Genomic DNA, 27143 nt, shown 5'->3' on the forward strand with positions numbered 1-27143 from the left:
ACCGCACAACTTTATATGGCTTCCATGGCTCCTATAGTTCAGTTTCCCACCTAATTGCTTTCTTGGGGGTTTGGGAATATGATGGCCACTTTTCTCCCCACACATTATAGGCCCAGGAAAGGCCATTTTCTATCAGAAAGTGATGTGGAAGTTGATTTCTGGATCACTTCTTCTAGTTAAAAAAGCCCCTGTCCCCAAAATGACCCTGAGAAGGCCAGAAACCTGCCCTATTGAAGGAATATTTTTGAATTGTTTTGCAAGTAGGATGTAGTTGTGGGTTGAATCATTTAAGATCTCAGGTAAGGAGGTGTTATGGATGGCGTTATATTCCTGGAAGAGATGGATCCAGTGCTCCGGGATCCGTCTCTCCAAATGTCAGCCCAGGTAGACGGTCAGGAATGCTTATTAACAGATTTGGCTGATAACACCAGCTGCACCCTTTCCTAGAATTAGAAGACCTAAAGATGGCAGTGCACCCACTGCTAACCTCAAGGTTTGACTTCTGAAATGCACTATACTTTGGACTACGCTGTACCAAGTTCGGAAACTCAAATTAGTTCAAAATATGGTAGCCAGTTTGGTTACAGGAATATCTAGGAGCATATTACAGCCATACTAATGTCATTCTCGTGATTACCAGTTAGTTTCTGGGCAAAGTACAAAGTGTTAGTTTTGACCTTTAAAGCCCTTATTTAATATGCTTCTGACAAATAGGCCAGCTTGTAAAAAGGCTATCCCTAGATACTCCTGTATAAGTCTAGAGAATTTAGTCAAAAAAGGGCTGTGTTGACACATCCATGGGTGGGTGTGAGTACTGTACACACACCCTTCTCTGAGTAGAGTGGCAGAAGGCAAGTGCTTACTTCATCTGAGAAGAAACCGAAAGAAGCATTGACTACTCTGCCATAGCACTGCTTTTTGAATGTTTGGACAAGTAGCAGTGGCAACTAGGGACAGTTATCCTACTTAGGCAGTATTGGTGCTTTCCTTTTCTGAGGAATAAGCCTCAATTTATCTATGGGTCCTATCAAAATCTATAATTTTGGCATGCATGAGCAGCAAATGGATGAGCAGATAAGGTTGGTTCACCAGCTTGTCAAAAAAGCATAGATATATACATTTGCTCACCACAATAGAATTCATAAAAGAAATGGTGACTGGTGAATGAAAAAGTTATCTCTGGATTATTTTGGAAAGAGCATACAGGTAGACTCCTTATGTAAGGCTTATGTGACTTGATTGTTTCATTTCACATGTGTATCTTGTTCATTTTGGATAAAAATTTGCTGGAACATGCTGAACTTTTTTGGTGCTGGAACCAGTCCTTATTTCGATGTTATTCCTTATTCTGGTATCAGGTGTTCTATTAAACAAAGTAATTCATTTGTAAACATCTACCTCATTAGAATGAGGTATACCTCATTAGAATGAGGTAACATCAGGAAAGGTACTACCAAATTGAAAAGGATGGTTTAATGGGTGGAGACAATAAGGCTTCCTTCAAAAAATGGAAGTCTTGCCCAAACAACGTCTTGTCACGTCAGTCAGCAACAATAACAATATATTTTTTTAAAGAAGCATATTGCCAAAATAGTACCAACAGGCCCCAATGTGATGTTTATTCTGGACAGGCAATGTGTTTATTAGTGAGTTCAGTTTTCTAATGTGTGACTAACTTTCCTCATTAATTCTTAAATGAAGATACCTAGGTGCAGAGGCAAATAACAAAACAGTAAAGCTTTGTTATATAAATTAAATCACCTACCACTGTGATTCCCAATGTTTTTGACTTGCAGATACCTTTTTATAATCAATTTGTAAGGCAGAGGCCCTTAGGCCAATTTTTTGTATTACAAGTTAATGGTACAGTAGAGTCTCACTTATCCAACATAAACGGGCTGGCAGAACGTTGGATAAGCAAATATGTTGGATAATTAGGAGGGATTAAGGAAAAGCCTACTACACATCAAATTAGGTTATGATTTTACAAATTAAGCACCAAAACATCACGTTTAACAACAAATTTGACAGAAAAAGTAGTTCAATACATAGTAATGGTATGTAGTAATTACTGTATTTATGAATTTAGCACCAAAATATCATGATGTATTGAAAACATTGACTACAAAAATGTGTTGGATAATCCAGTACGTTGGATAAGCGAGTGTTGGATAAGTGAGACTCTACTGTATTTAGGAGCAGTGAAATTGTATTTTGAAAACTTTGAAATTTATAATATCGCAGTTTATTCTCAGCTACCACAAATACACATAGTATTGTCAAAACTTGGCCATAAATAATTCTTCCAAAGTTCAATAAATCAAACCATTTACATTGAACAAAACTAAAGTGCATTGTAGTACAACTGTACACCTAAATTAAGACATAATATAAAATAGTGTAAAAATGTTTAATGAGACACCTATGGTTGCACTTTTTTGCACTTTCTTATTTTAGGTTCAGTTGATGATAATTACAGGCAAATGTCTGGTTCTGCATTTAAGTGGCTTCTGTTTTGGTACATGTATAGGCGGACAATCCCGCTTCACAGAGATATGTAGTTGAGAAAGGCAGCAATACTAATTTTGCTTTCTCAGACAAGATTTTTAATTCATCTTGTAAATGCATGCCAAATACCAATAGACTTTGGTTTTGAAACGCGAGTCTTCATTTGCCGTGAGATGTCAAATCTATGAGGACCTTGTATTCTGCTGAGTTTAAGATGGGTGGTTTTTGTTCACGCTGAACACATTTAGTACCCATTAAAAGTCATCAAGCACCTTTTCTTGAGCTGTGAGCTGTCGGAAAATAATATTCAAACAACTCTTTCAAAGCTTCGTGTTGTGCCTGAATTTTTTCTGTATTTTTTCTTGAATCTTGATGTTACTTTCATTCAAGCAGCTTTTTGTAAGAAGGAAGCAATTGATATCTTCCTTTTCCACACACTCCAACCAATACACAAGTGTCCTCTTAAAAGAAGACACTTTGGCATTTACACCAAAAACTGTGGCAGTTTTTCCTTGCAATGATAGATTCATTTTGTTCATTTTACTAAAAATGTGAGCCAAATACGCCACTTTGCACACCCATCTTCATCATTTAAAACTATCACCAATAGAGCATAGTCGTCCATTAAAAATGCTGCTACCTTTGCACGTAGTTCCATCAAATGTGTCAAGGCTTTTCCTCGAGACAACCAACTTTCTTTATTGAGCAGCAGGAGGAACTCATGGTGGCTTCCCATATCTTCACACATCGTTTTGAAGAGCCTGCTTTTAAGAGGTTGCAATTTTATATAGAGTATTATTTTTATTGCCTCATTCAACACAATCATAAGCTTAGAATGCATTTTTCTCGAGACTAGCACGTATTTATGAAGAATGCAATGGTTCTGGTACATTTCTTTGCCTTATCTTTAATTTTGACAATGACTTCTCCATTGTGACCCATCCTTGCCTTTGAACCATCAGTGCATATATCTGTAGTTCTCCTACAGTAATTCAATGGTAAGAACGTCACCATCTTGAGTTTCACTACAACTTATTAGGTAGGAAGCTTCCAGGACTTCTTCATTATTAGTTTTAGCAAGTGTCATCATAATGTTCTGTGAAGCCAAAATTTCATTGCACCTCCTCTTGAAAAAAATTAGATGGTTTATCTTTCATCTCAAGATACCTTTCCTCAAAATGACGCCACAGTTTAGCAGGAAACATGGAAATGTTAGTCAACACATTTCCACAAATCATAAGAAGGGTCGACCATCATTTGTTTATGTGACTCCCTTATTCAATTAACTTTCTTTGTATTTTCAGGTTTTATAGGGGGGTCTTTCCCCCACCGCCCCACTTCTGTGGTTTTTTTTCAAACAATGATTGAGTAGCATTGCGAATTCATAAATGGTTTATTTTGTGGAAAGGTCTTCTGACAAACAAACTGGAGTCCATTGCTTGGTTATAATCTTTTTTATCATTAGCTCATCTGACAAAACTTTGATGAAACTCAGATGACACCCCACTCAGCCCTGTCCTCTGTCTGTCTCGTGCTCCAATAATTTTGGAGCTAGTGGCAGCAGAATTACCAAGTATCCTCTCCTAGTGAAGGCATTAAATTCATCTTGGAAAATTTCCATTCTGAACGTAATTTTTAGTTTTCTTACTTTGATACTACTTTTTGTTTCTTTTTCTTTAATTTCATTAAATGTTTGTTTATTTTACTTTCCTGGAGTGGCCATAGAGCCTCTGAGAAGTACATGCAGAGCCCTTTGGGCTCCATGGAGCACAGGTTGGGAACCACTGATTCACCATTACAGTTCCATACAGCATACAGTGCATTGAATTAAAACAAAGTAGCCTTCCCCTTGAACACTTTCATCACCCACAATTCCCACAGAATTCTTTCTCACATCTAAACTCTTCTCATCAATTCCAAGCCTTAGCTATTTCTCTATTCCCATCTGGCCCTGTTTGACAGACAATTCACTGGCTCTATGTTATTTACTTTCTCACTCCAAGAAATCCTGAGGTTATGAGTTGCTGAGTCAAGACGTGCCAAGTTTCTTACTTCACAAATGAGGAGGCAGCCCACTAGATGATAGGGAATTAAAGATCTGATGAAGGATGATTGGGATACTGCAGAAAAATGGATTGTTTAACATTTGTCTACACAAGAACTTTACAAATTGTGTGTTGCAACAGTAGGTGTGTCGTGCTAACATAAAGAAGAAATGACAAAAATCTTGGGAATGTATGTATGTATGAATGTATCTTACAAATCATATGTTGCGTTCCCATACATTTCATTGTTAAAATTTATGTTTTTTGTCCATATCTTTAATAAGGGGTTGTTTTAACCTCCAGCTTGCTAGTACAACTGAATTACTATGTTGCCAAATGATGCATGACTAAAAAAGTGTGTCACAACATGAAATATTTAGAAAACTCAGATCTACACTGTGGAGGATTAATGCGTGAACTAAGTTTTCCAGGAAAAGAATATGAGGAAGTGAGACAAATAACGATGCTACCCTATTTCCCTGAAAATAAGACATCCCCAAAAAATAAGACCTAGTTGAAGTTTTGCTGAATTGCTAAATATAAGGCCTCCCCCGAAAGTAAGACCTAGCAAAGTTTTTGTTTGGAAGCATGCCCGGCACCCACCAAACAAAACACCATAGCATGCAGGATTGTTAAATGTAAATAATAATAATAATAATAATAATAATAATAATAATTTTATTTTTATACCCCACCCCGCCTCTATCTCCCCAGAGAGACTTGGAGCGGCTTACATACGAGTTGTATATGGAAATAATGGTTGTAACAAGAAATTCTAGACAGGAGTCACAGTTTGTCTGATTTAGTTATGTTGGTTTGTGATGACAACTACTGTACAATATAGAATAAATGTTCAATTCTTTTGTTCAACAATGAATATGAAGTCTTTTTCATGGAAAAATAAGACATTCCCTGAAAATAAGACCTAGCGCATCTTTGGGAGCAAAAATTAATATAAGACACTGTCTTATTTTCGGGGAAACACGGTATTTTAGGCCTCATGAACAAATTACAAAAACAGTAACACCTATTTTTGATGGTTTCTACCCCAATGTTTGGACATAAGATAATGTGAAATTGCTTATCTAACAAGAATATTAGAAACGTATCCAGAATTGTCCTTTGTATCTGAGAACAGGAAATCAGCCACTGTAATACCATTTCGAAAGGGGCCTAAGGCATTATGGAATAATGTGCTTAACATCTGTTCTGAGTAAATTTGTGAAAAGCATGATGAAAGTAATGGGGGGAAAAAACGATTAAGCTAAAAATATCAAGTACATATTGTATACTTGTGTATAAACCGCCCATTATAAGTTGAGGTGAGGTATTGTGCCCAAAATTATGGACTTTGATACATCAAGGAGAATGGAATAGAGTATTTGCTTATAACTCTGAGAATTGTGTTCAGGGCGGATATATTTCCTGTTCTAAATTACTTTTGAAGTCACTGTGGGCACAATAAATATGTGGAGAGGTTTGCTTCCTTTGAGATTTCTGTTGATTTCTTCCTGACATAGTGACACTGTTCCCAATATGCCCTTCTGAACCCTCCTTTTAGAGTTTGTATTCAGATGCAGTTCTATCCCACTGGCTACTGTGACTTGCCATCATGGCCTGCTATATGCTCTCTGCCTGCTTCCACGATGTTCCTCTTTGTATTATTAGCACATCTTCATCTTCATTATCATAGGGTTATTCTCCACCTCATGTCCACTTTTCCCCAAGGGATCAGTTTAAAAACTGCTCTGTAACCTTTTCGAAACAAACCCACCATGTACTCTAATTGCTTCATTAAATTATAATAAAATTTTATTCAGTGATTCCATGTCAGAAAAGAGTTTCAGATATGAAAACAAATGAGCAATGTCCCCAAGATCTTAACACTTATCAGATTTTGTTTGTTTGTTGGTGATGCCTGTTCAAACTATATACATATTGGAATAATCAAGGTTTTTCGTATCACATTGGAGAATAAATTTTCATAAACATAGAAACATTAATCTGTCAAAATACTAAATTGCATTGTGATGAACCTTAAGAATGTTTTATTTTTCATTCAGCATCCTTTTTCTTTGGATCTCTTATTTTTCTGCCCTTGTGGTTTTTGTAGTTCTACCTGATTGTACCTATATTGTCATCAAGGGCATAACACTTGGTTTAGTTCTTACAGACCAAGCATTCTGCACTAGCAACTCAGACAGGAAATCCACTGCTTCACAAGTCATCCTCTGTGGCAGAAAGGGTAGGGACAGGAAAGAGTGAGAATATAATCAGAACGTGCAGAACACCAAAACGGATGTAGATAAAATGGACTGTGGGAAGATGTTCTCTGCAAGTAGTGATAGGTCTTGGTTCTTCAAAGTTTATAGTATGTAAAAATTATATTTTGGATTTATTAAATAACAAATGTAGCTGGAAGCTTGGAAAATAATGCAATAGATTTGAATAAAGCTAGAATTCAGTAGAATAAAGAGTTTGTCTCATAAAAACCAACCAGTGGTAAACAACCCTAATCAAGTTTGCAGATGCAAAACTAGGAGAGGTAACCAACACATTGGAAGACAGTAACTGGATTCAGAAATACCTTGATCAACAAAAAAATTGGGCTGAAACTAAAGTGAAAATCTATATTTAGGCCACTGAAACCAAATGTATGAGAGCAGATTTTGATTCAACATTAGAAGGAATTTCTTGATAGTAAGAGGTTAGGTCCAGCAGTGGAATTATTTGCCTTATAGAGATGGGGTCTTTTTCTTCGTGTTTTCAAAAAGAGGCTGGACACATAACTACCTGCTGGGGATGCTCGAGCTTGCTAGAGTTTCTGCACCCCTTCCAACTGTGATTCTATGCTCATTTTTTTTTATTAAGGGGATAGCTTAAGTGAGTACCATATTAAGAAGCACACGTTTTTAAAGAATAGCTATACAGTGTTTGGTCTGAGATTCACTAGTAAATAGTTGAAATGAATAATATTTTTGATACCCCATGTTTAAGGCAGCATTAACTAGATACAGAACTTTGCTGTGTATAATATGCAGCCTTACATTTGTGGTGGGTTGCAAGGCTAGCATGTTGAATAGTGGTGAGCAGATGGTAGAACTAGATCTATAGATACCTTAAATTACTTCCAGTAGATTAGGAGAAGTTTTCGGCTCACTGTGGTATATAACATCAACCACAGAAGTAGCAGTAATAAAATGTCTTCTCTACTAACCTAAAGTACGGAGTTCCTGATCTGTAGTATTTCAGATGTAGATTTAAATTGTCAGATACAAGTCACTTCTGTGTTATGTGGCACAGTAGGTTTACCCCCAGCAGAACCACCATTTTATACCTGCATCTGATTAATAAACTCTGTGGTCCTGCCTGCTAAAGGAATAAACCAGACAAGACCACACAAGCCCAGAGTCTCCCTGCACCAGCAATACCTGCTTTGAACATCTGTCTCCCCCCAGCCCCATTTACTGCATTGCAGTTCATGCATTCATTAGAGAGAGGAATGTGTCTGCAAATGGTACTAGAAAACCCTGTGTGTATGCTGAAGTGTCCCAAGAAGAAAGCTTACTTGGAAGTTTTCTAATAGATATCAGAAGAGATGAAAAACATTTTTGGTCTGGAGGTGGGTGGGGTGGAGGATGAGCTGCCTGCTTTCTTATTGTGAAATATGTGGGAATCAATAATATGTGATCTTAATCATGGCCAGTTGAGTTATGTGATTTATTGATTTTTCAAGGATGCATTATAGGTAATACCGGTACTACTGTTAACCTCCATATGTGAGAAATTTCTTTATGATATTAAGATTAGCATGGATCATCTGGGAAGATCCATGAACAAGCCTATTGTGAGTGCGTTATTTACAGGTCTGCCCTTGAAAAACTTTCTGGGGATGTTTACCAGGCATACTTCTCTAAACTGTGGTGGGGGGCTTTTGAAATAAGCCCATAGGGTATATTAGTAAAGTCCTTGAGTTTGCAAGATCACTAGCAAACTAATTCTGATTGCTACTGATGGGAATACTATGATTTATTAATTATTCTTTGTGGTCTCTGTGATTCGTATAAAGGGGTCTATTTGTGCCTGCATTGTTCAGAACTTTATAAAGCTGTTGTTTAAATGTTTTGGGGGTAGTTCCTCCTCCACAGGTACATGTGACCTATATAGTTCCTGCTCACACCCTCAATCCTGTTTCGTTAGCCGTATCGAATGAGTATCGGTGAGCATATTGCTCATTTTTTTCTGACCTTGGCATTGTTTTCTGTCTTCTCCTGTACTACAATTTTGGCTTGGTTTTGAGCTCATGGTGTAAGGTTTGATGATAGATTCTCTGACTTCAGTAATTGACTTTTTGGCTTCATGGTTTGGTTATTGGTGTCACCTTCAGTGACCTCAATGGCATCCTTTACAAAATGTATCTTGCGGAGCCCAAATCCCCAAGAAATGTGGTCCCTATCTTCTTGTCTTTGGTTTTAAAGATCTTGAAATGGAGAAAGCTCATAACAATTTTAAAGCACATTAGAAATTCCACTTCTATAAAGCTTCTAGAAAGGATAGTTTGTTTCTGCATTGTGATTGACTTGAGACCCCTCCACAGTCATATAACCCAGAATATCAAGACAGAAAATCCCACAATATCTGCTTTGAACTGGATTACCTGAGTCCACACTGCCATTTATTCCAGTTCAAAGCAGATAATGTGGGATTTTATTCAGTTGTGTGGAAGGGGCCTTGGTTTCTGTTGTAGAATAGGTACTTCACATTTTTGTGTAGCTTTTTTTGAGAAGATATTTGCCATCCTTTTTTGTAGCCCACATATATAAATACAAGTTAGCTTCGATGCTCTCTGCTCTGTAGATTTGTGACGGGCATGGTAGGGACAGTCAGTGACGTAGCTTGGTTTCCATGGTAGTGACTTGATGTTATGTAAGGAGGCTGCATGTACACTGCTTGGTTGTCATGGTTCTAAGAATCCTGCTCAAACAGCTCTTTCTCAATCAATGTGTTTTAACAGCATTTGAATGTACACTGGTCCTGAGCAGCAGAACTTGAAATAATAAACAGGACCCTACATTCTTGTTTGTGTCATCATTGCAAGTTACACAACCTGTTTGTCCTGAAGAGCTAAATCACATCTATAGTACATACGTTTTTTTTTTTAATTGCTGACTTACCTAGTGGAGAGACTTCATTTGGATCCTCTTTCTAAAAATATTTGACAGAATTTCAAATCCAGTGTCAGTTTGGCACTTTGATTCTGGCACACATGATTTTTTTTAAAAAAAAAATTGATACAGCTGAAGTAGAACTCAAGAAGATATGCTGACATTTCCATGCATACAAAGTTGTGCAGAAACCGATTAGTGGCTGGCAGCAGACATACAGTTGTATGTATTTTCTCCAGTTCTTTCTCGTGTGAAATGTGTTCTCCTTGTGAAATATTTCAACAGCTTAGTGTAGTTTCCTTAATCTTGTGTTCAACCTTGTTATGTTAGTGTGTTGCACCATTTAACATAATGTTTGTATATAAACAAAGTTAACCCATTTATTTGGAAGTAGATGGGCTTGATATCAGCAATATTTTTTAAAAAATCAGCAATCATGCAAATATAATTTCAGTATTTTTTAAGCAGATTTCATTTTGATCTGAATTATTTTTCATTTTTAAGTAAACACATGATTCTACCTAGTACTGTGTCACACCCTTAACACTCTTTTATCTAGCAGAGCCTTTCTAAGGTCTGGAGCAGATGTTCAATTATTTGAATCCAATTAACTGGCAGTGATTTTGCAGATGCTATTCTTGCATAGAAATGCATCTTTAAAATAGCTTTTAATTTATGTCAGTAGATCCTCAGTTGTGAATAACTAAAGTTTATTTACATATACAGTTATAGTAAACTAAACATTAATATTCAGTATATTTCCTCCTTCACAGATATATGGAGCTTGGGTGTTATTCTTTACATGTTGGTGTGTGGACAACCACCCTTTCAAGAAGCAAATGACAGTGAAACCTTGACTATGATAATGGACTGTAAATATACAGTGCCATCTCGTGTGTCTAAAGAATGTAAAGAGTAAGTAAAATATTGTACAAAATGTTTTCAAACTAAAATTACAATGTGAACAATTCAGTAGAAAAAATGGTAGATGTTTAGGGTTGAGGCAACCCAAGTTTAGATCTCCACTCATCCATAAGAAAAAGGTACTGACACTGCCTTTCAATCTTACCTACCCTGTAGAGTTGTTGACAGTATACATGGGTTCTATGGAGATGTGTGTGTATAAATTTGCTTATTAACTCTTTACAATTGTAGTAATTAAATAATTGTTCATGTGTAAACTCATTTCCTAAAAGGCCAACTGTTCTTTGGTAGTTGGAAAGCAGAAATACTACAAACATTCTGTTTTATTGAGTTATTTTCTATATAGCTTACTGATGAATAAAGGCAGAATGTGTGATTTAACATCTCAATTGTGCTAAATATAAATTGTGCTGTCTGAAACGAAAGATTTAATTGGCCTCTTAATTGCAGATTTGCATTTGCTATAATTTTATTTGCTTTTCTAAGAAACATTCAAGGCTAGCCACACCAGTTCCATTAGTCATTTGAAAAATGAATGAGTAGGAAATACTAGGATTTCTATTTCTACGAAGTCTATTTGCAGGGTTTCATTGTGTTTCCTCTTACAGTATGCCATACATTTACTTTTGTTCCTATGCTAGTATTTCTATCACATATATACAAGAAATAGCAAATTGGAATTGAAGGACAAATTAAAATATTTTTATGGTAGATAAGCACATTTGTTTATTTTTTTAAAACAAAAAAGGCTGGTGTTACCTACTCTTGAATGAATTGTTGTTTTGATGTAGCAGCTTTGTTTTAAACTAAGGGAGTAATACACCTTTCATTTCTGTCAAGACATTAAGAGGGGCAGTATGGGACAGCCTTTCATGTCAGTGAGGTAGTCAGCTAGGATGCATGGAAATGGCAGTTTTAGGAGAACATGCTATAATGTAATGATGCTGATATGCTTATGGGGTGATTTTTCAATTCCTAGTTTAATTACACGGATGCTGCAAAGAGACCCAAAACGAAGAGCATCTTTAGAAGAAATTGAAAACCATCCCTGGCTACAGGGAGTTGATCCATCACCTGCAACAAAATACAACATTCCTTTAGTGTCGTACAAAAATCTTTCAGAGGAAGAACACAACAGCATAATACAGCGAATGGTTCTGGGAGACATCGCAGACAGAGATACCATAGTCGAGTAAGCAACCATGTTAAATTGTTTTATTATTGCAGTTATTCCAGTTTTGTTACAAGTAACTTTCTCTGTGTATTTGTTAGATATCTGGAAGACAGACATTTCCATTATATGCTTGCCACACTTCTTCCAGTAAAACTTTTTATCTTTTAAACATTATGTCTGATTATAATATATATTCATAAATATGTTCAATTCCCAGAAAGTTAATGTGGCAGCATTCGATGCAATTTTGTCACAGACCATTATAAAAGCCATTGAATTGCCAAGTTCTTCAAAGAGTACACACAGAAGTTTTTATTATTTGTCTCCTGTTATGCCTAATGATTGAACAGGCATAACTCATTACAAGTAGTGTGGCTCAGAGTCTATTTTAGCTGATGAGCAGCTTTCTCAGTGTTAAGGATATGCATCCCTTAAGCCCATTGAGCAGTGGGAGCAGACTTGCCTTACATCCCCCTCAAAAATCCTAAAAGTATACCTTGATTTTACCATTTTATATAAGGGGCACTACACCATTGTATATAATGGGATGGATTTTGGTATACACAGGAACCAAACCTGAGCAAATACCAAGGGCCAACTAGAGATGCTTAAAGCAAAACAAACTATTACTGAAGCAGAAACTTGCATGTAGTAAATTGCTGTAATCCAGGAAAATCTACTGAGTGCTTGAATGCTTTCCTTAATATAATGGTGTGATTATTGAACTTGCCACATTAGGTTGCATAATTCTTAGTAGGGTGAAAGTCATTTGTCAAGATGTCAAAAACATTAATTTCTACTTTAGGCCATTCTTGGGTATTTTTTTAGGAGCACTGTAAGTTTTCTTGGCTGTATGTCCAGTTTCAACAAACCATTGATGTATGATCTGTGTTCCGTTTTAATTCTATTCCCTTCAGGGCCCTGGAAACCAACAAATACAATCACATCACTGCTACCTACTTCTTACTGGCAGAGCGGATTTTAAGAGAGAAACAGGAAAAAGAAATACAAACCAGATCAGCAAGCCCAAGCAATATCAAAGCTCAGTTTAGGTCAGTATTCCAGGTATTCAGATTGTATTGAATGTATTGATTTGTCATTTTATTCTGATAATTTTACACCTGTAATTTTTAAACAGATTGTGAAGTGAATGTAATGTTTCACTGCTTACATGTTGTTTGTAGCTTCCTAACAGTGAATCAGGATTAGTTTCAGGTCTTTTACCCATGAAAGTCTACTGACCTCTTCTGGTGTTTTGGGGCTAGAACAGGCATGGACAAACTTTGGCCCTCCAAGTGTTTTGGACTTCCGCTCCCAGAAATCCCAGTCAGTTTACTGGCTGTTTGGAATGGTGGGAGTTGAAGTCCAAAATACCTGGAGGGCCAAATTTGCCCATGCCTGGGCTAAAGCCTTATTCATGTCGCTTAGCTATGGAATTATAAGTTCATAGGTTCCTCTTTCTTTTTCCTAGTTCTGAGGATGTTGGTATTCTCAGCTTTCTTTCATTGAATCCCCAGTGTTAGGGAATGGAAGAAACAATACCCAAGCTGCTTCTTCACACTTAGAAGACTACAACTATAGTAGGGAATTAATCAGTTTTTTAACTGTTCCAGGAGTAGAGAACAGGCAGAATTTACCAACACCAAGAATAAGAAAGCTAAATAGGGTCTATACTCGGTGCTTAGCCTTTTCCTAGATGCAGCATGGAAAATTTATTTAGAATCATAGAATAGTAGAGTTGGAAGAGACCTCATGGGCCATCCAGTCCAACCCCCTGCCAAGTAGCAGGAAATCGCGTTCAAAGCACCCCCGACAGATGGCCATCTAGCCTCTGCTTAAAAGCCACCAAAGAAGGAGCCTCCACCACAGTCCGGGGGAGAGAGTTCCACTGCCGAACAGCACTCACAGTCAGGAAGTTCTTCCTAATGTTCAGGTGGAATCTCCTTTCCTGTAGTTTGAAGCCATTGTTCTGCGTCCTAGTCTGCAGGGCAGCAGAAAACAAGCTTGCTCCCTTCTCCCTATGACTTCACGTATTTGTACATGGCTATCATGTCTCCTCTCAGCCTTCTCTTCTGCAGGCTAAATATGCCCAGTTCTTTAAGCCGCTCATCATAGGGCTTGTTCTCCAGACCTTTGATCATTGAGGAGTTGCCCTCCTCTGGACACTTTCCAGCTTGTCAACATCTCCCTTCAACTGTGGTGCCCAGAATTGGACACAGTATTCCAGGTGTGGCCTGACCAAGGCAGAATAGAGGGGTAGCATGACTTCCCTGGACCTAGATGCTATACCCCTATTTCTGCAGGCCGGAATCCCATTGCCTTTTTTAGCAAGCCGCATCACATTGTAGACTCATGTTTAACTTGTTGTCCATGAGGATTCCAAGGTCTTTTTATTAATTAAAATATTTATGCCTCTCAGATTTCGGGGTGACATTCAAGTTTAAATGGACAATACAATATAAAGACATGTTTATTTTAAAATAAATCAATCTGGCTCCAAAGGATTTTTGTAAATAGCCATTTCTTTAACTTGGCCCCCAGTCAGGCCCCCAGTAAGTATTGGCAGCAGTCAGGTCTCCAGGGAGAGGGCATTTCACAGCTGGGGTGCCATAGCTGAGAAGGTGCTCTGCCATGTCCTCAAACAACATATTTATCCCACTTGGTGGGGATATTGAGCAGGGCTTCCCCAGCAGACCTCAGTGCTCTGTACCAGCCATATATAAGGAGAAGTGTTCCTTCCAAGCATTGTATCTAGTTAGGGCTCCAAATATCATCACAAATACCTAACTCAGAATGGAAGTGTAGCACTTCTGTTCAAAGCTGTTTTTATATATCTGTATATTGGCTGTTCCTAGCCGGAAAGGTCCTTTCTCCTTTTCTAGAGCAGAGTGTGCTTAACGTAGTCAATATATCTTCCCATACTCCCAGAACTGGGGTTCAAAGTGAATTACAACAAAATGAAAAGATATACAATTAAAATAGAAAAAAATAGGTAGAAGTAAAACAGTACCAAAAGCTGTTATGGTAAAGTACAATTGAACAAACTGTAACCTCAAAATACAATTGAACTTAAAAAGTTATTTATATCCATTAAAATCCCTTTCCCCAACAGCCAGGTAATTGCCAACATCCTGCTGAAATTTTAAAAAAGTCTTACTTTGTGGACCACTATGAAGACCTTCTCTCACATTCCTACTAAATTCTCGATTGAACCTGTTAAAGTGGCTGTGTTACACCTATATTTCAGTTTGACAGTCATCTTTTTCCACAGAGGGTATACATGTCAGATGTGAACTCACTGGTGCAATGTTTCTTTGCAGTGTTATTAAAGTTGTGAACCACAAGATGAGAGAAATTACATATACAATCTTTAAGTTAGGGATGGGAAATGTATGGCTCTCTGCCTGCAGGATTACAGCTCCCATCAGCCCTCACCTCTGGACTTGATAGGACTTGTGGTCCTGCAACATAGGGAATGTTCGCCACCCCTTATCTAGAAGGAAAATAGGTGTGCATGTGTTAATACTAGAACCCTTATATCAGCGGTGAATTAAGATGCTTGATAATAAAAGTACACATATGAAGTTGTCAAAATAGTGGTTTTTCTAACTAAATTTCTGATGATGCAAAAGGATGAGGCTGCCAAAAACATAGCAAAAGAATCAGCATCATTATGTAACATTTTGTGAAAGAGCAGGAGACCATATGACAAGATAAAGTAAATTGACTAGAAAGTACAACATGGTTGTCTTTTATTTTAAAAGCAAAATATTTAAAAGAAGCTGAAAGGTATAATCAGGAAGGGTTACTTCACAAAGACTGGTGGCTATTTAAAGTCACTATAATAGAGCTAAAATAAAAATGCATACTATAGCATAGAACAGGGGTCCCCAAACTTTTTTAACAGGGGGCCAGTTCACGGTCCCTCAGACCGTTGGAGGGCCAGATTATAGTTTTTGAAAAAAAACTATGAACAAATTCCTATGCACACTGCACATATCTTATTTTGAAGTAAAAAACAAAACAAAAAGGGAACAAATACAGCCTCAATGTTAATCATCATCATCATCATTGTCATCGTCATCATAAAAATAATAGAAGGTTGGAAGAGACCCCTTGGGATATCTACTCCAACCCCCTTCTGCTTTTGTGCACCACACCATAATCGAAGCACTGCTGACAGATAGCCACCCAATGACAACAACAACACCATAATAAACATGGTTGGAAGAGACCCCTTGGGCCATATAGTCCAACCCCTTTCTCCCTTTGTGAACCAAAACATAAAGCACCCCTGACCAACAATGGCAATAATAATAATAATAATAATTCAGGATTGGAAGAGATTGCTAGCCTTCAAGAAAAATGAATCCATGACAGGGCTGCAAAGGAGGGAGTCTACGTGGCAAGATAAAACGGAAGGTCTCTACCTTTTGCCACAGGCATGCCTCCATTGTTGTTTTGACTCCTCCGTCCCAGGTGTGGGAGGAGGCGGAAAATGAGCGTGCAAGGCGAGCGAGGAGGCAGGAAAGGCGCGCACCTTTCCCTCCTCCCTCGCCCCGTGCAGGCCTTCGTCAGCGGCGGCGGCGGGAAAGATGCCTGTGGGCCGAGGGAGGAAAGGCGCATGCCTTTTTCTCGCCCCGTGCATCCCTTTCTCGGCGGCAGCGGGAAAGGTGTGTGCGGGACGAGGAAAAGGCATGAGCCTTTCTCTCTTCTCTCACCCCGCGCGCACCTTTCCCGCTGCTTTCCTCAGCGGCAGCAGCGGGAAAGCTGCCCGCGAGGTGAGGGAGGAAAGGCACACACCTTTCCCTCGCCCCGTGCGGCTCTTTTTCAGTGGAGGCAGCGGGAAAGGTGCGTGCAGGGCAAAGAAAAGGTGTGCACCTTTCTTTCCTCCCTCACCCCGCGTGCACCTTTCCCGCTGCTTCCCTTGGCGGCAGCAGCTGGAAAGCTGCCCGTGAGGCGAGGGTTGAAAGGCGCATGCTTTTTCCTCGCCCCATGCGGCCCTTCCTCGGTGGCAGCGGCCAGAAAGGTGCCCGTGAGGAGAGGTTGACAAGAAATGTGTGCACCTTTTCCTCCTTCTCCACACCACATGCACCTTTCTTGACGGAGGAGGGAGCCACCCACTGCGGGGGCCGGATAAATGGCTCCGATGGGCCGCATGTGGCCCGCGGGCCTTAGTTTGGGGACCCCTGGCATAGAAACACAAGAAGTTCTAGAAGATGCTACAGTGTTTGAAATGCTCTCACTGAGGCAATAAAAAGAAAGTAATTTTAAGAAATTGAAGTCTTGAAGAAAAGAACTGATAAACTAGATGAGACATGGTATTTGAATTTCATGTTCGAGACTGGCTGCCTATCTTTTCAAAAAGTGAAACTGACAGTAAGGCAGTGAAAGGAAATAAACTATTCAGTTTTTATGCTTCTTAAGCAGGGAAACAAGATCACTAGATATCAGAAAGAAAGAGGAAATGGCAACAAAACTAAAAACAATTAAATTACTGTAAGCAGAGTGTTAATTTTGGGTTGATAATGTCCTTATTGTTCTAGGTATGTAAATATTTACAAGAACTCTCTGCTATCTAGCCTCTCACACATAGTGTCCTACACAGTTTGGTCTTGTCCCTTGTTGATGAAATGATGGGTGATCTTCCTGAGAGCCAATAACATTACTTGTTTCTTCCCTCCTCCACATCCCCAGCTTTTTTGGGGGAAGGGAGGGCGCCTTTCCCTAGAACAGTGGTTCTCAACCTGGGGTCCTCAGATGTTTTTGGCCTTCAACTCCCAGAAATCCTAACAGCTGGTAAACTGGCTGGGATTTCTGGGAGTTGTAGGCCAAAAATATCTGGGGACCCCAGGTTGAGAACCACTACCCTAGAACATCAAAACATAGAGTCTTCACTTTTATCAGCTCGACCTCTAGATTTATTTTTTTGATCTGCCTGCTTCCAGGTTAATAGTTGAAAGCCACTTCCTCATTAATCATTATAATGCTCCATATGGAAAGGTTTGAGCAGTTTCCTTAAAAATTATAGGAGCTCAGGGTGGCTTCAGAACTCACTCTGGATATTTTAAAAATTTACGTTGAATGCATCATAGTGTTTCTTAGACAATCCATGGCTCTTCACTGATTACTTCTCTGGCTTCTTTAGCTATGAGTGTCTACTGTTGCCTAAGTTTTGCTTCATTGCTCCAGAGTAAGTGATTTTATCTTAAAAGAAGGGGGGATCTTGTTTTTTATGCTTTTCCCTATATAGTGACTTTTTATAAAAATGTGGAAAAGTTGGGTTTCACCAACAAAATTCTTCAATTGAAAGAAATAAGCCTTTGGAGATATTGTTATAAAAGTTCTGTCCTGCTCTTAAAATTGATGTACTCGGGTATGGACATGTTTCCCTCCCCTTACACAGCATATCACAAAATGCTTTTGAACATCTCATCACTTAATAGAAGAGGCCTGCCATTGGTTTGAATGTTAAAAAAGCAAAGCCAAAGTAAGCATGGTTCTGCAGCCTGATGGAACAATTCATTTAGTTCTCCGGAGCTAAGCAAATGCGTGGAAATATGATTCTAGGTCAATTTTAAAAATGCATTTTTAAAACTAGTCTATTGTTCAAGGTAGGAAAACCATGTTGTATTATAACTTTTGATTTAAAGGTTTTATTTGATCTTTAGATCATTGCGTCCTAAATATGGGTCCCCAAAATGCCCTTAGCTCAATGTTGGGGTCACGAAAAAATTGGCAACAGTAAAAGGTTTATGAACGCCACTCATGTACACAAAATCTGTTAGCAAGAACATGCAGTGTTTACAATGAACTCCGCAGAAAATGCTTCAGCTGTACTCCATAAAGAGAAAAAGAAGTCTGCAAATGTTGGTTTATCAGTAAATGTTTGATTTTTGTATCTATTTTATATACCTGAAATCATGTAAACATTTCTTGGGCCAAGAGGGGTTGCAAGTGGAAAAGATTTGAGAAGCCCTGTTTTAGACGCATTGAAATGGCAGTTACCAGTTTCTTGTTAATTTTTGTTTGTTCTTTTAAATTTTCTGTAGGCAATCATGGCCAACAAAAATTGATGTTCCTCAAGACCTCGATGATGACCTGACAGCGTCTCCTCTGTCCCATGGAGCAGTTCCTCAGTCTCCCGCTCGCACTGCTGAAAATGTTCTTAATGGTCACAGGAGTAAAGCACTTAATGACTCATCAAAGAAAGAAGATATTCCCGATTTAGCTGGACCAGCACTTTCTGTTGTTCCCTCAGTAAGCCTAAAACCTACAACCAGTGGTCGGAAATGTTTGTTTAGAGTCGAAGAAGATGAGGAGGAGGATGAAGAAGATAAAAAATCAGTTTCCCTTTCGACTCAAGTTGTTTTACGCCGGAAACCTTCAGTTACAAACCGCCTTACTTCCCGGAAAAGTGCGCCAGTCCTTAATCAGATCTTTGAGGAAGGGGAATCTGATGATGAGTTTGATATGGATGAGAATTTGCCCCCCAAGCTTAGCAGGCTAAAGATGAATATTGCTTCGCCCAGCACTGTGCATAAACGTTATCATAGAAGGAAAAGCCAGGGTCGGGGATCAAGTTGCAGTAGCTCTGAGACAAGCGACGACGATTCAGAAAGTCGGAGGCGTCTCGATAAAGACAGTGGCTTCACGTACTCCTGGCACAGACGGGATAGTAGTGAAGGCCCACCTGGCAATCAGGGAGATGGCAGTGGACAAGGAAAACCAAGTAATGGAAATGGAGGGGTCGACAAAACCAGCCCCGGTGATAACAGTAAAGGGGGCGGAAATCCTTCTGGTAGCTCTGGGGGAAGCACAAATAACAATTCAGGTTCTACCCGCAGGTGTGCTGGGTCTGGTAATTCCATGCAGTTGTCTTCAAAAAGTGCAGGTGACCTGGTTGAAAGCCTCAAATTGATGAGCCTCTGCTTGGGGTCACAGATTCACAGTAGCACGAAATATATTATTGATCCACAAAGCGCCATCTCATTTTCCAGTGTTAAAGTGCAAGAGAAATCAACGTGGAAAATGTGTATAAGTTCTGCTGCAAATGTCAATCCAGTTTCATCTTTAGGCAGCATAAAATTCTTTTCTGATCAAATGTCAGACACTGCAAACGAATTAGAAAGAATAAAAAGCAAGAACTTGAAAAATAATGTGCTACAACTACCTCTGTGTGAAAAAACAATATCTGTGAATATTCAGCGAAATCCGAAGGAGGGGCTCCTGTGTACCTCTGGTCAAACGACTTGCTGTCATGTTGTTTGACAAAAATTGGACGAAACCCATTCTACTTGATAACGTCAATCTTCCTGTTCAGAGCTGTGAATACTTTATTTCACTGAAACCCTTACAATTGTCTTAAATATTTTTAAACAGGCTTTAAGCAGTAATTTATTACATTTTAATTTAGTTTTGCTTGATATGACAATGCATGATTTTGTGCATGCTGCTAGCCAATATCCCCCCCCCCCCCCAATCAAACCGGAATTTGTGTAACTTTTTTACATTGACAATTTTAGTATAGAAAAATCTGGATTACAGTAAGACGTGTGTCCAAATCCAGTGTAAATGAAGCACTTAATAGTTTCACATTCTGCACTTAAAAAGAGAGAGAGAGAGCTTTTGTTTCTTTGTGAAATGTACAGTCTTGTTCTGATCTTATATGTTACCTAAACTATGTGAGATGTGGCATAATTCTGTGTGTTTTCAACAGAACCAAAGCAATAATGGTTTGACCCTGAAAACTCTTTTGAGAGGTTTCAGATTTCCAAGGCTTGTACAAAGCAAAAATGCACTGAAAATTAAGAAGTCTTGAACTATGATTTTTAATCCCGTGTCTTTGTCTTAAACAAATAGTATGCATGATATGGTGGCTGAACTGAAAATCTTGCTTTGATACAGACAAGGTTTTGTAAAAAAAAGAAAAAAAATCTTTATGGCAGCTTTTCCCCATAAAAATATTGTTCCATGCAGACAATCTTTTAAAAACAAAGTCAGATTATGAAGTCATTTGCTTAGACTTTTTTCCAGTCTGAAGAAAAATATATTCATTTTGGTGTATATCATGGCAATTGTTTGGTATTATATGAGCCACTTTAGTAGACCAATATGTGTGGCTCCTGGAGATTTATTTGAGGAACCCAGTTCCTGTAAATTATAAACACATTAAACCGCTTAACAACGTGTGCATCTTTTAAATCTGTTTTCCACCCTGCCCTTTAGCATTTGACAACCTGTTTCCGATATTAACAGAAACTTTCCAGAGTGTTGACTACTTTAAGAATTCCTTTCTAATCTAGCATTTTGACTCTTTTTCATTACCTCCATGTAATGGGCATTCAAAAATAGTGGCTATTACTCTCCAAAATGCTTCAAAAGCATAACTACATTTAGTTATCAACCAGGTATTTTAATTGAAGTTCTACAGAACAGAACCTGTTGCTGGAATTGGAATAAAAAAGCAGTCTGTTCAAATAAGCAGAAAACCTAAATTGGAGTGCATTATCATTATATGATGTAACTGTACTCTATAGGTGTGAAAATGTATAACAAAATAAATTAATGCAAAATTCAAGAAAACGTGTTACTATCAAATTTGGTTTGAGGTACAAAAATATCTTTTTAAAATCCCTTCCATAACTGTCTCTCCAAATGAAATCAGATAACACAAAACACAAGATCAATTTCCTTTAACATTTTTGTTACTATTTGCTTTTGCTTTTTAAACCCTTGATACTGAAAAGCCAGCAGACGGATGTGCTGGCACTTTTTCCTGTACAAAGGAATACTGTTGACCAGATGAACTAACTTTTGTGAACATTTATCTAGAGTAAAATATATTGCAGATTCCCCATTTGGGGAATGGCTAGAATGTTATTTTTACATGCGCTGTGCACTGGGTCTTCAAAACAATGCTGGTAAGAATCAATGGTGTTATGTAGCAACAACCCAGACAGGCACTGACTGACAGAGTTTACATAGCTTAGTATATTAATGCTAGCGAATGGTCAAGTAGAATGCATTTCATGTACACCGTAGACTGTAGAGCACCAAAGAACTGTTACGTTTGGTCATGTTTTGTTGTTCACACTGGCTTTTATTGTTGTTTTGTAAATTTAGCTAAAGATGTATTTCCTTGGTCCCATCAAATTTAGCAAGGATTACTTCCAGATAGCAGGCTCGTGCAAAATATTTGAATATCTAGCCTAGTTGTGGCTTAATATCTTTTCAACTCCCAAGAGTAGCAAGGCATCATTAAATTGTTTTATCTTTATCTTATAAATAACTGCAGCCGTTTAGTTTGAAAACAACGTATCATGCTATGCCAGTTTGATACATGCAAGCTACAAGAACATGTGTAGGCGAAGCCATGGAACATATTTGCTTGACATTTTTTTGAGCAGGGATCTTACAAAGGGCCAGAAATATGGATGGTTCACAGAAGACAGTGAACTGTGTGTCAATATAAAAAGTAGGAGAAAGTTTATAAAGGGCATTGGCAATAAACGTTGCAGCTTTTTTATTTTCAAGTATTGTAAATATTCTTTCCATGCATTATTATGTACAGCCTTGGAATGACAACTTTTGACTAACCCAGGGTGGGTTTTTTGTTTCCTGTTTTTATATACAAATGTGTGTGTGTGTGTATGCGTGTGTATATATATACATATGGTGCTCACTTTAGAACAGCAGTGTTGACCATTATGCTGCATAGCTGTAAAATAGCCTTATTTAGTTCTGTATGGTTGGGTGAACCTCTGGTTGTACAGATGTTAGCTTGAGTGTCGTCTTTTTATCCATTTGTTCACAGGTGAATGATTGTGCATGTGATGTATGTTGTATTACGTTGTCATGTTAAAAGGAAGGAGAGAAAAACCACTACATTGAAATATATTGGACCAAACTATTATAGAGCAAGTAACAGTTTCTTGTACCCCTTAAATCTGTCTTTACAAGTTGCATATAGTACCGTAGCATATAAATTTAATATTGTGGAAAGCAACTAGTCTTGTATTTTTCTGTATTTGTATATAATGTACCTCTAGCAACTTATCTGTATTTAAGATGTGACAATCTTGACACAGATTTTACAAGTAGCAGTGCAGTTAAGCAGAACAGAGTAGAGAAGCTACACGTGTTAAAGAGGGTACAGAAATACCAGTTGGTCTTTGTCGGTTGCTTCCAGAGATGTTTGGCTTTCTTCATTGTATAAACATACATGGTGTGTGACAACTGAAACAAAATCCAGTTAATAAAATGATCTCTTGATTGGTGCACAAATGACTTCCATATCAACTTTCTGTATTCTCAAACATGGCTGCTCTTTCAGCACTGAAGATATGAGCTTCAATTGTAATAAGTACAAGTTACACAGTAGTGTAACCATAAGAGGAATCTATGCTTGTGAATTCTTCCCTTTCCTTTGCCCTCAAGCTGCTCAAGGTGGATTCAAAGCCTTATTTTAAAAGAATGCAAATAATAATAAATGTTGGGGTAGAATTGCTCAATCAACCTTCCCTTTGTATAGCTTGTGCAGCAATTCACACCAAAAGCTCCAAATGATACGGTTTAGTATTTGTTATGGGATTCTGCAGTGCCTCCAAAGATGAAAGCATGCAAACTAAATTACCAGTCAAGTGAAGTTGCTAATGCAGTTGGGAAAAACCTCAACCACAGGAATAGATGGCTAAAATTAGAAACAGGACTTCTGAATCTTGGAAGTATGTAACAGCCTTTTTCAATGTCAAACAATTTAAAATGCCTGCTTCATTAGATTCAGGCAGATCAAAAATATATTTTATCACATGGGCAGAGAAATATAATTCATTGGACATCCTGGAAAGACTGCTGCAAAAGAACACAGGAAAGCCTGTTTGTGTTTGCACTCTTTCCAGAGTACACTATCAGTAGTGCATTTTCCCCGGTCTTTATGTTTGTGATTTTAATGTTGGGCCTCAGTCCAAAATATCAGTACATATGGATGGAATTAACATGCACATAAGCAGATTTTCCTCCTTTACCACAACCACCTTTCTAATCCTTCGAAGTGATTTCAAATAAAATATTTAATATTGCTGCTCTACATGCTAAAGCGAGATAACGTTATATTTTTATAGAAAACATCAGAAGATGTTGTGGCTAAGTGTCCCAAGAATCTGTTTGGAGTATGGGGTGCTGGCATACTATATAATATACTGATCAGACGTTCCCACTTAACATGCTGGTGCAAATTCATTTGTGTGTGTGTGTTGATTTTGAACAGCATTTCATATTGGGGAGAAACACACACACACAGGCAGTCCCCGAGTTACAAACATCCAACTTAAAAATGACTCAGTTAAGAATGGGTGTGAGAGTACAGGAAGTGAGAGAAATCTATCCCTAGGAAGAGAAATTTACTTCTGGAATAGTTATCATGGGGAAAAGCTTTCTCACCAATCCTTGTTTGCACAAGTTAAAATTTTCAAAATCCAATTACCACAGGGACAGAAATTGAGGTGAAATCTTCTGAACGGGCAAAGACAGAAAAACTGACTCCACAGGAATGTTAACTTTTCACACACATACACATATATGGATGGAGTTAGACTTGAAAATATACCTGTTCCGACATACATAAAATTCAACTTAAGAACAAATCTACAGAACCTATATTGTTCGTAACTTGGGGACTGCCTGTATATATATGTATAGCTTTGTGTTTTGCTGCTGCAAGAATTGCCTCTTCCAGTCAGATTATTTGAAATGGATAGAGCCCATGTTTCTTTTCATAAGTGTATGTGTGTGTGTTTTTTAAAGTGAAGTACAAGGTTCTGTGAAGCTGTAGATTTTATGCTCAGTGTTGTAGAAGCGTAGATAAGTCCCATTTTCAAACTCTTCTATATAACTGGTATATTTGACACTAATTTGTTTATCATTTATATATTTTTTAAATTATTATACACCCCATCCAATCTTAGCATGCAAACACACATATATTTTTAAAAGACTCTGGCCTGTTGCTTCCATATCATACATTGCCAGGTCTATCCTGTTTACATACAGGGGAAATTGGGGTTTGTACCTTCAGAGATTCTTGAGAGCTTCAAGCTTTAGTATAAATGCTTCAGTATCTTAATTCAGTCTTCATTAACATGCCTTGATCAAAATAGTTAAAATATACACAAATTCTTTATTATTTTAGTGTTTTACTGAATGTTGTCATTGTAGTACATTTTAAAACCAATGTATATCTACACTATAAACATGTGAGCACGTTAGTGGCAATGTGAACGTGAAAAATTCTACCTAATAGTTGAGAAAGCTGAGAAATAATGTGGAACAAAACTTGCTCAATAAAGATTGGTGGGAAAATGCCCATGCAGTCCCTACAGCTGCGAGTGGATTTAGTCAGCACAGGTAGTTGGAAAGAAACATTAATCATGCATCTGTTTAAATGGGGCAACATCGGGGAACATAATATAATGCCCTGTGTTACTACCTATAATCTTGTTTGTACAAATTTTATGTATTTAAAGAAAACACTAGCAATTATGCAATCTTAAGATTCAGAGAGAAATACATCCAAGGCCCAAGATAGATGTACTTCTCTGCAGAAAAAAGTGCTTTAAAAATTGCTTCTGGGTGATTCAGATTTAAAGTGCCTTCAATCTAGGGTGTTTTCTTTGGAAAAAGCATGTTGCATTGTGTTACAGTAGTAATTTGCCTTGACCTCATTAATACACATGTATTTTAAAAGTGTTATTTGAAATCTTATAGTTCGCATACCTTCATTTGCCCAAACTACTAACATGCATTTCCTCAAAAGGAAAGAAATGGTAAAATCAGACAACACATAATGGAGTGTGTTCTTTGATTATAACAGATTACATAAAATTCATGATGAGGTCATTAGCCATCCTTCAGGTACTAGTTTTTTTAAATTCAAGGAATAAAATTTCTGGTACCATGAAATTTTGCCTAAGATTGTCATAATAGATTCGTTCCTTTCACCTCTGCTTAGGTTTTAAACTGATCGTCTATAGCAGGGATCCTCAAACTTTTTAAGCCAAGACACAGTTCATGGTCCCTCAGACTGTTGGAGAGAGGAACTATAGTTTGTTGTTGTGAGCCTTCAAGTCGTTTCAGACTTAAGGCAACCCTCTCAGGGTTTTCTTGTCAATATTTATTCAAAGAGGATTTGCCTTTGTCTTCATCTGAGGCTGAGAAAGTGTGACCCTGCCTAAAGTGCTCCAGTGGGTTCAGAGCCATAATCTGAGGTTCAAACTACTAGACCATGCTTTTTGAATTCCTTCTGTTTCCTTTATACCTTTCTTTCAGCCTTTTCTTCCTTTCCTCTGTTTCCTACTTACCATTCTTCCTTTTCTTTTTCCTACCTACCTCCTTTTCCCACCTGATCCTTCCCTTTCCCCCTCTTTTTCCTACCTTCCCTCCTTTCCTTCCCTCTCTTTTTCAAGAGGCAGGGTTCTTCTCATTTGGTGGGTGCAAATGGCAGTGGCAGCGAGAGCAGAGGGGGCGCAAGTGCTATGGAATCCTGGGAGTTGTACTTTTACAAGGTCTTTAGCCTTCTCTGCCAAAGAGGGGCTGGTGCCTCACTAAGCTAAAAATCCCAGCATCCCATAGCATTGAGCTATTCCAGTTCAAGTGGTGACAACCCTCCTCATCAGCCCCTGGCTCACTTTCCAGAGTGGTGCTGGTAGTTGGATAGACCACGAAGATGCTGATTAGTCAGGTGTGTGCCCAGGAGGGCAGCACCCACCATCCTCCTCTTCCTCTCAGCACAAATAGTGGCAGTGAGGGTTGGGGGAAATTCCTCAGCAGACCAGATCTGACTCGTGGGCCATAGTTTGAGGACCCCTGATCTATGGGTTCCCATTGTCTTGTAAGTATGAATGTTTTCTGTTTGTCTATCTAGGTCTTTTTAATGCACAGTGATCAGTTACAGACAACAAGCAGCTGTAGTAACTAGTATAAGCTGCAGAAGAACACCCTATGAATGAACAGTACTAATGAGCAATACTAGAAAGAAGTTTCTGTTTTTCAAACAGCATTGTTTATGTAAGTAAAACCTGATGGCAGTCTGTTGCTTCCCACAGTTTTACCAAGGAAATATGGCTCCTGACAACAAAATTGGAATTTCGAGCCATACTGTCTTGCTGCTAAGTGAGAAAACAGTACTTCTTAAGTGTGCTTCCCAAGTGTAATAAAAGGGCATTTTCTGCTTTATCCTTTTTGATATACAGAAGACAGAAAAATAATTTGAGTTTCTCTTTTGTTATGTGCCTTCAAGTCACATCTTATTTATAAAGGTCCTAAAGCAGT

General features: G+C 38.1%; 1 protein-coding gene across 2 annotated transcripts in view; it reads left to right on the top strand.

Moving 5' to 3' along the window:
- The window catches only part of snrk (SNF related kinase), a 38115-nt gene extending 15013 nt beyond the window's left edge, over positions 1 to 23102 (top strand). Inside the window, exons 1-5 of one of the 2 annotated variants that reach the window (XM_062957421.1) lie at positions 9244 to 9940; positions 10492 to 10633; positions 11622 to 11834; positions 12734 to 12868; positions 18869 to 23102. In XM_062957421.1, the coding sequence (XP_062813491.1) occupies positions 10521 to 10633; positions 11622 to 11834; positions 12734 to 12868; positions 18869 to 20087 (1680 nt within the window). In that variant the 5' untranslated portion in view covers positions 9244 to 9940; positions 10492 to 10520 and the 3' untranslated portion in view covers positions 20088 to 23102. Of the gene's footprint in view, positions 1 to 9243; positions 9941 to 10491; positions 10634 to 11621; positions 11835 to 12733; positions 12869 to 18868 lie in introns of those variants that run through there. The other variant, XM_008121261.3, reaches the window with a different exon arrangement.
- Positions 23103 to 27143: the final 4041 nt, after the last annotated feature.

The sequence above is a fragment of the Anolis carolinensis genome, chromosome 6 (genome assembly GCF_035594765.1).
Source record: "Anolis carolinensis isolate JA03-04 chromosome 6, rAnoCar3.1.pri, whole genome shotgun sequence".
In the NCBI taxonomy this organism is placed as follows: Eukaryota; Metazoa; Chordata; class Lepidosauria; order Squamata; family Dactyloidae; genus Anolis; species Anolis carolinensis.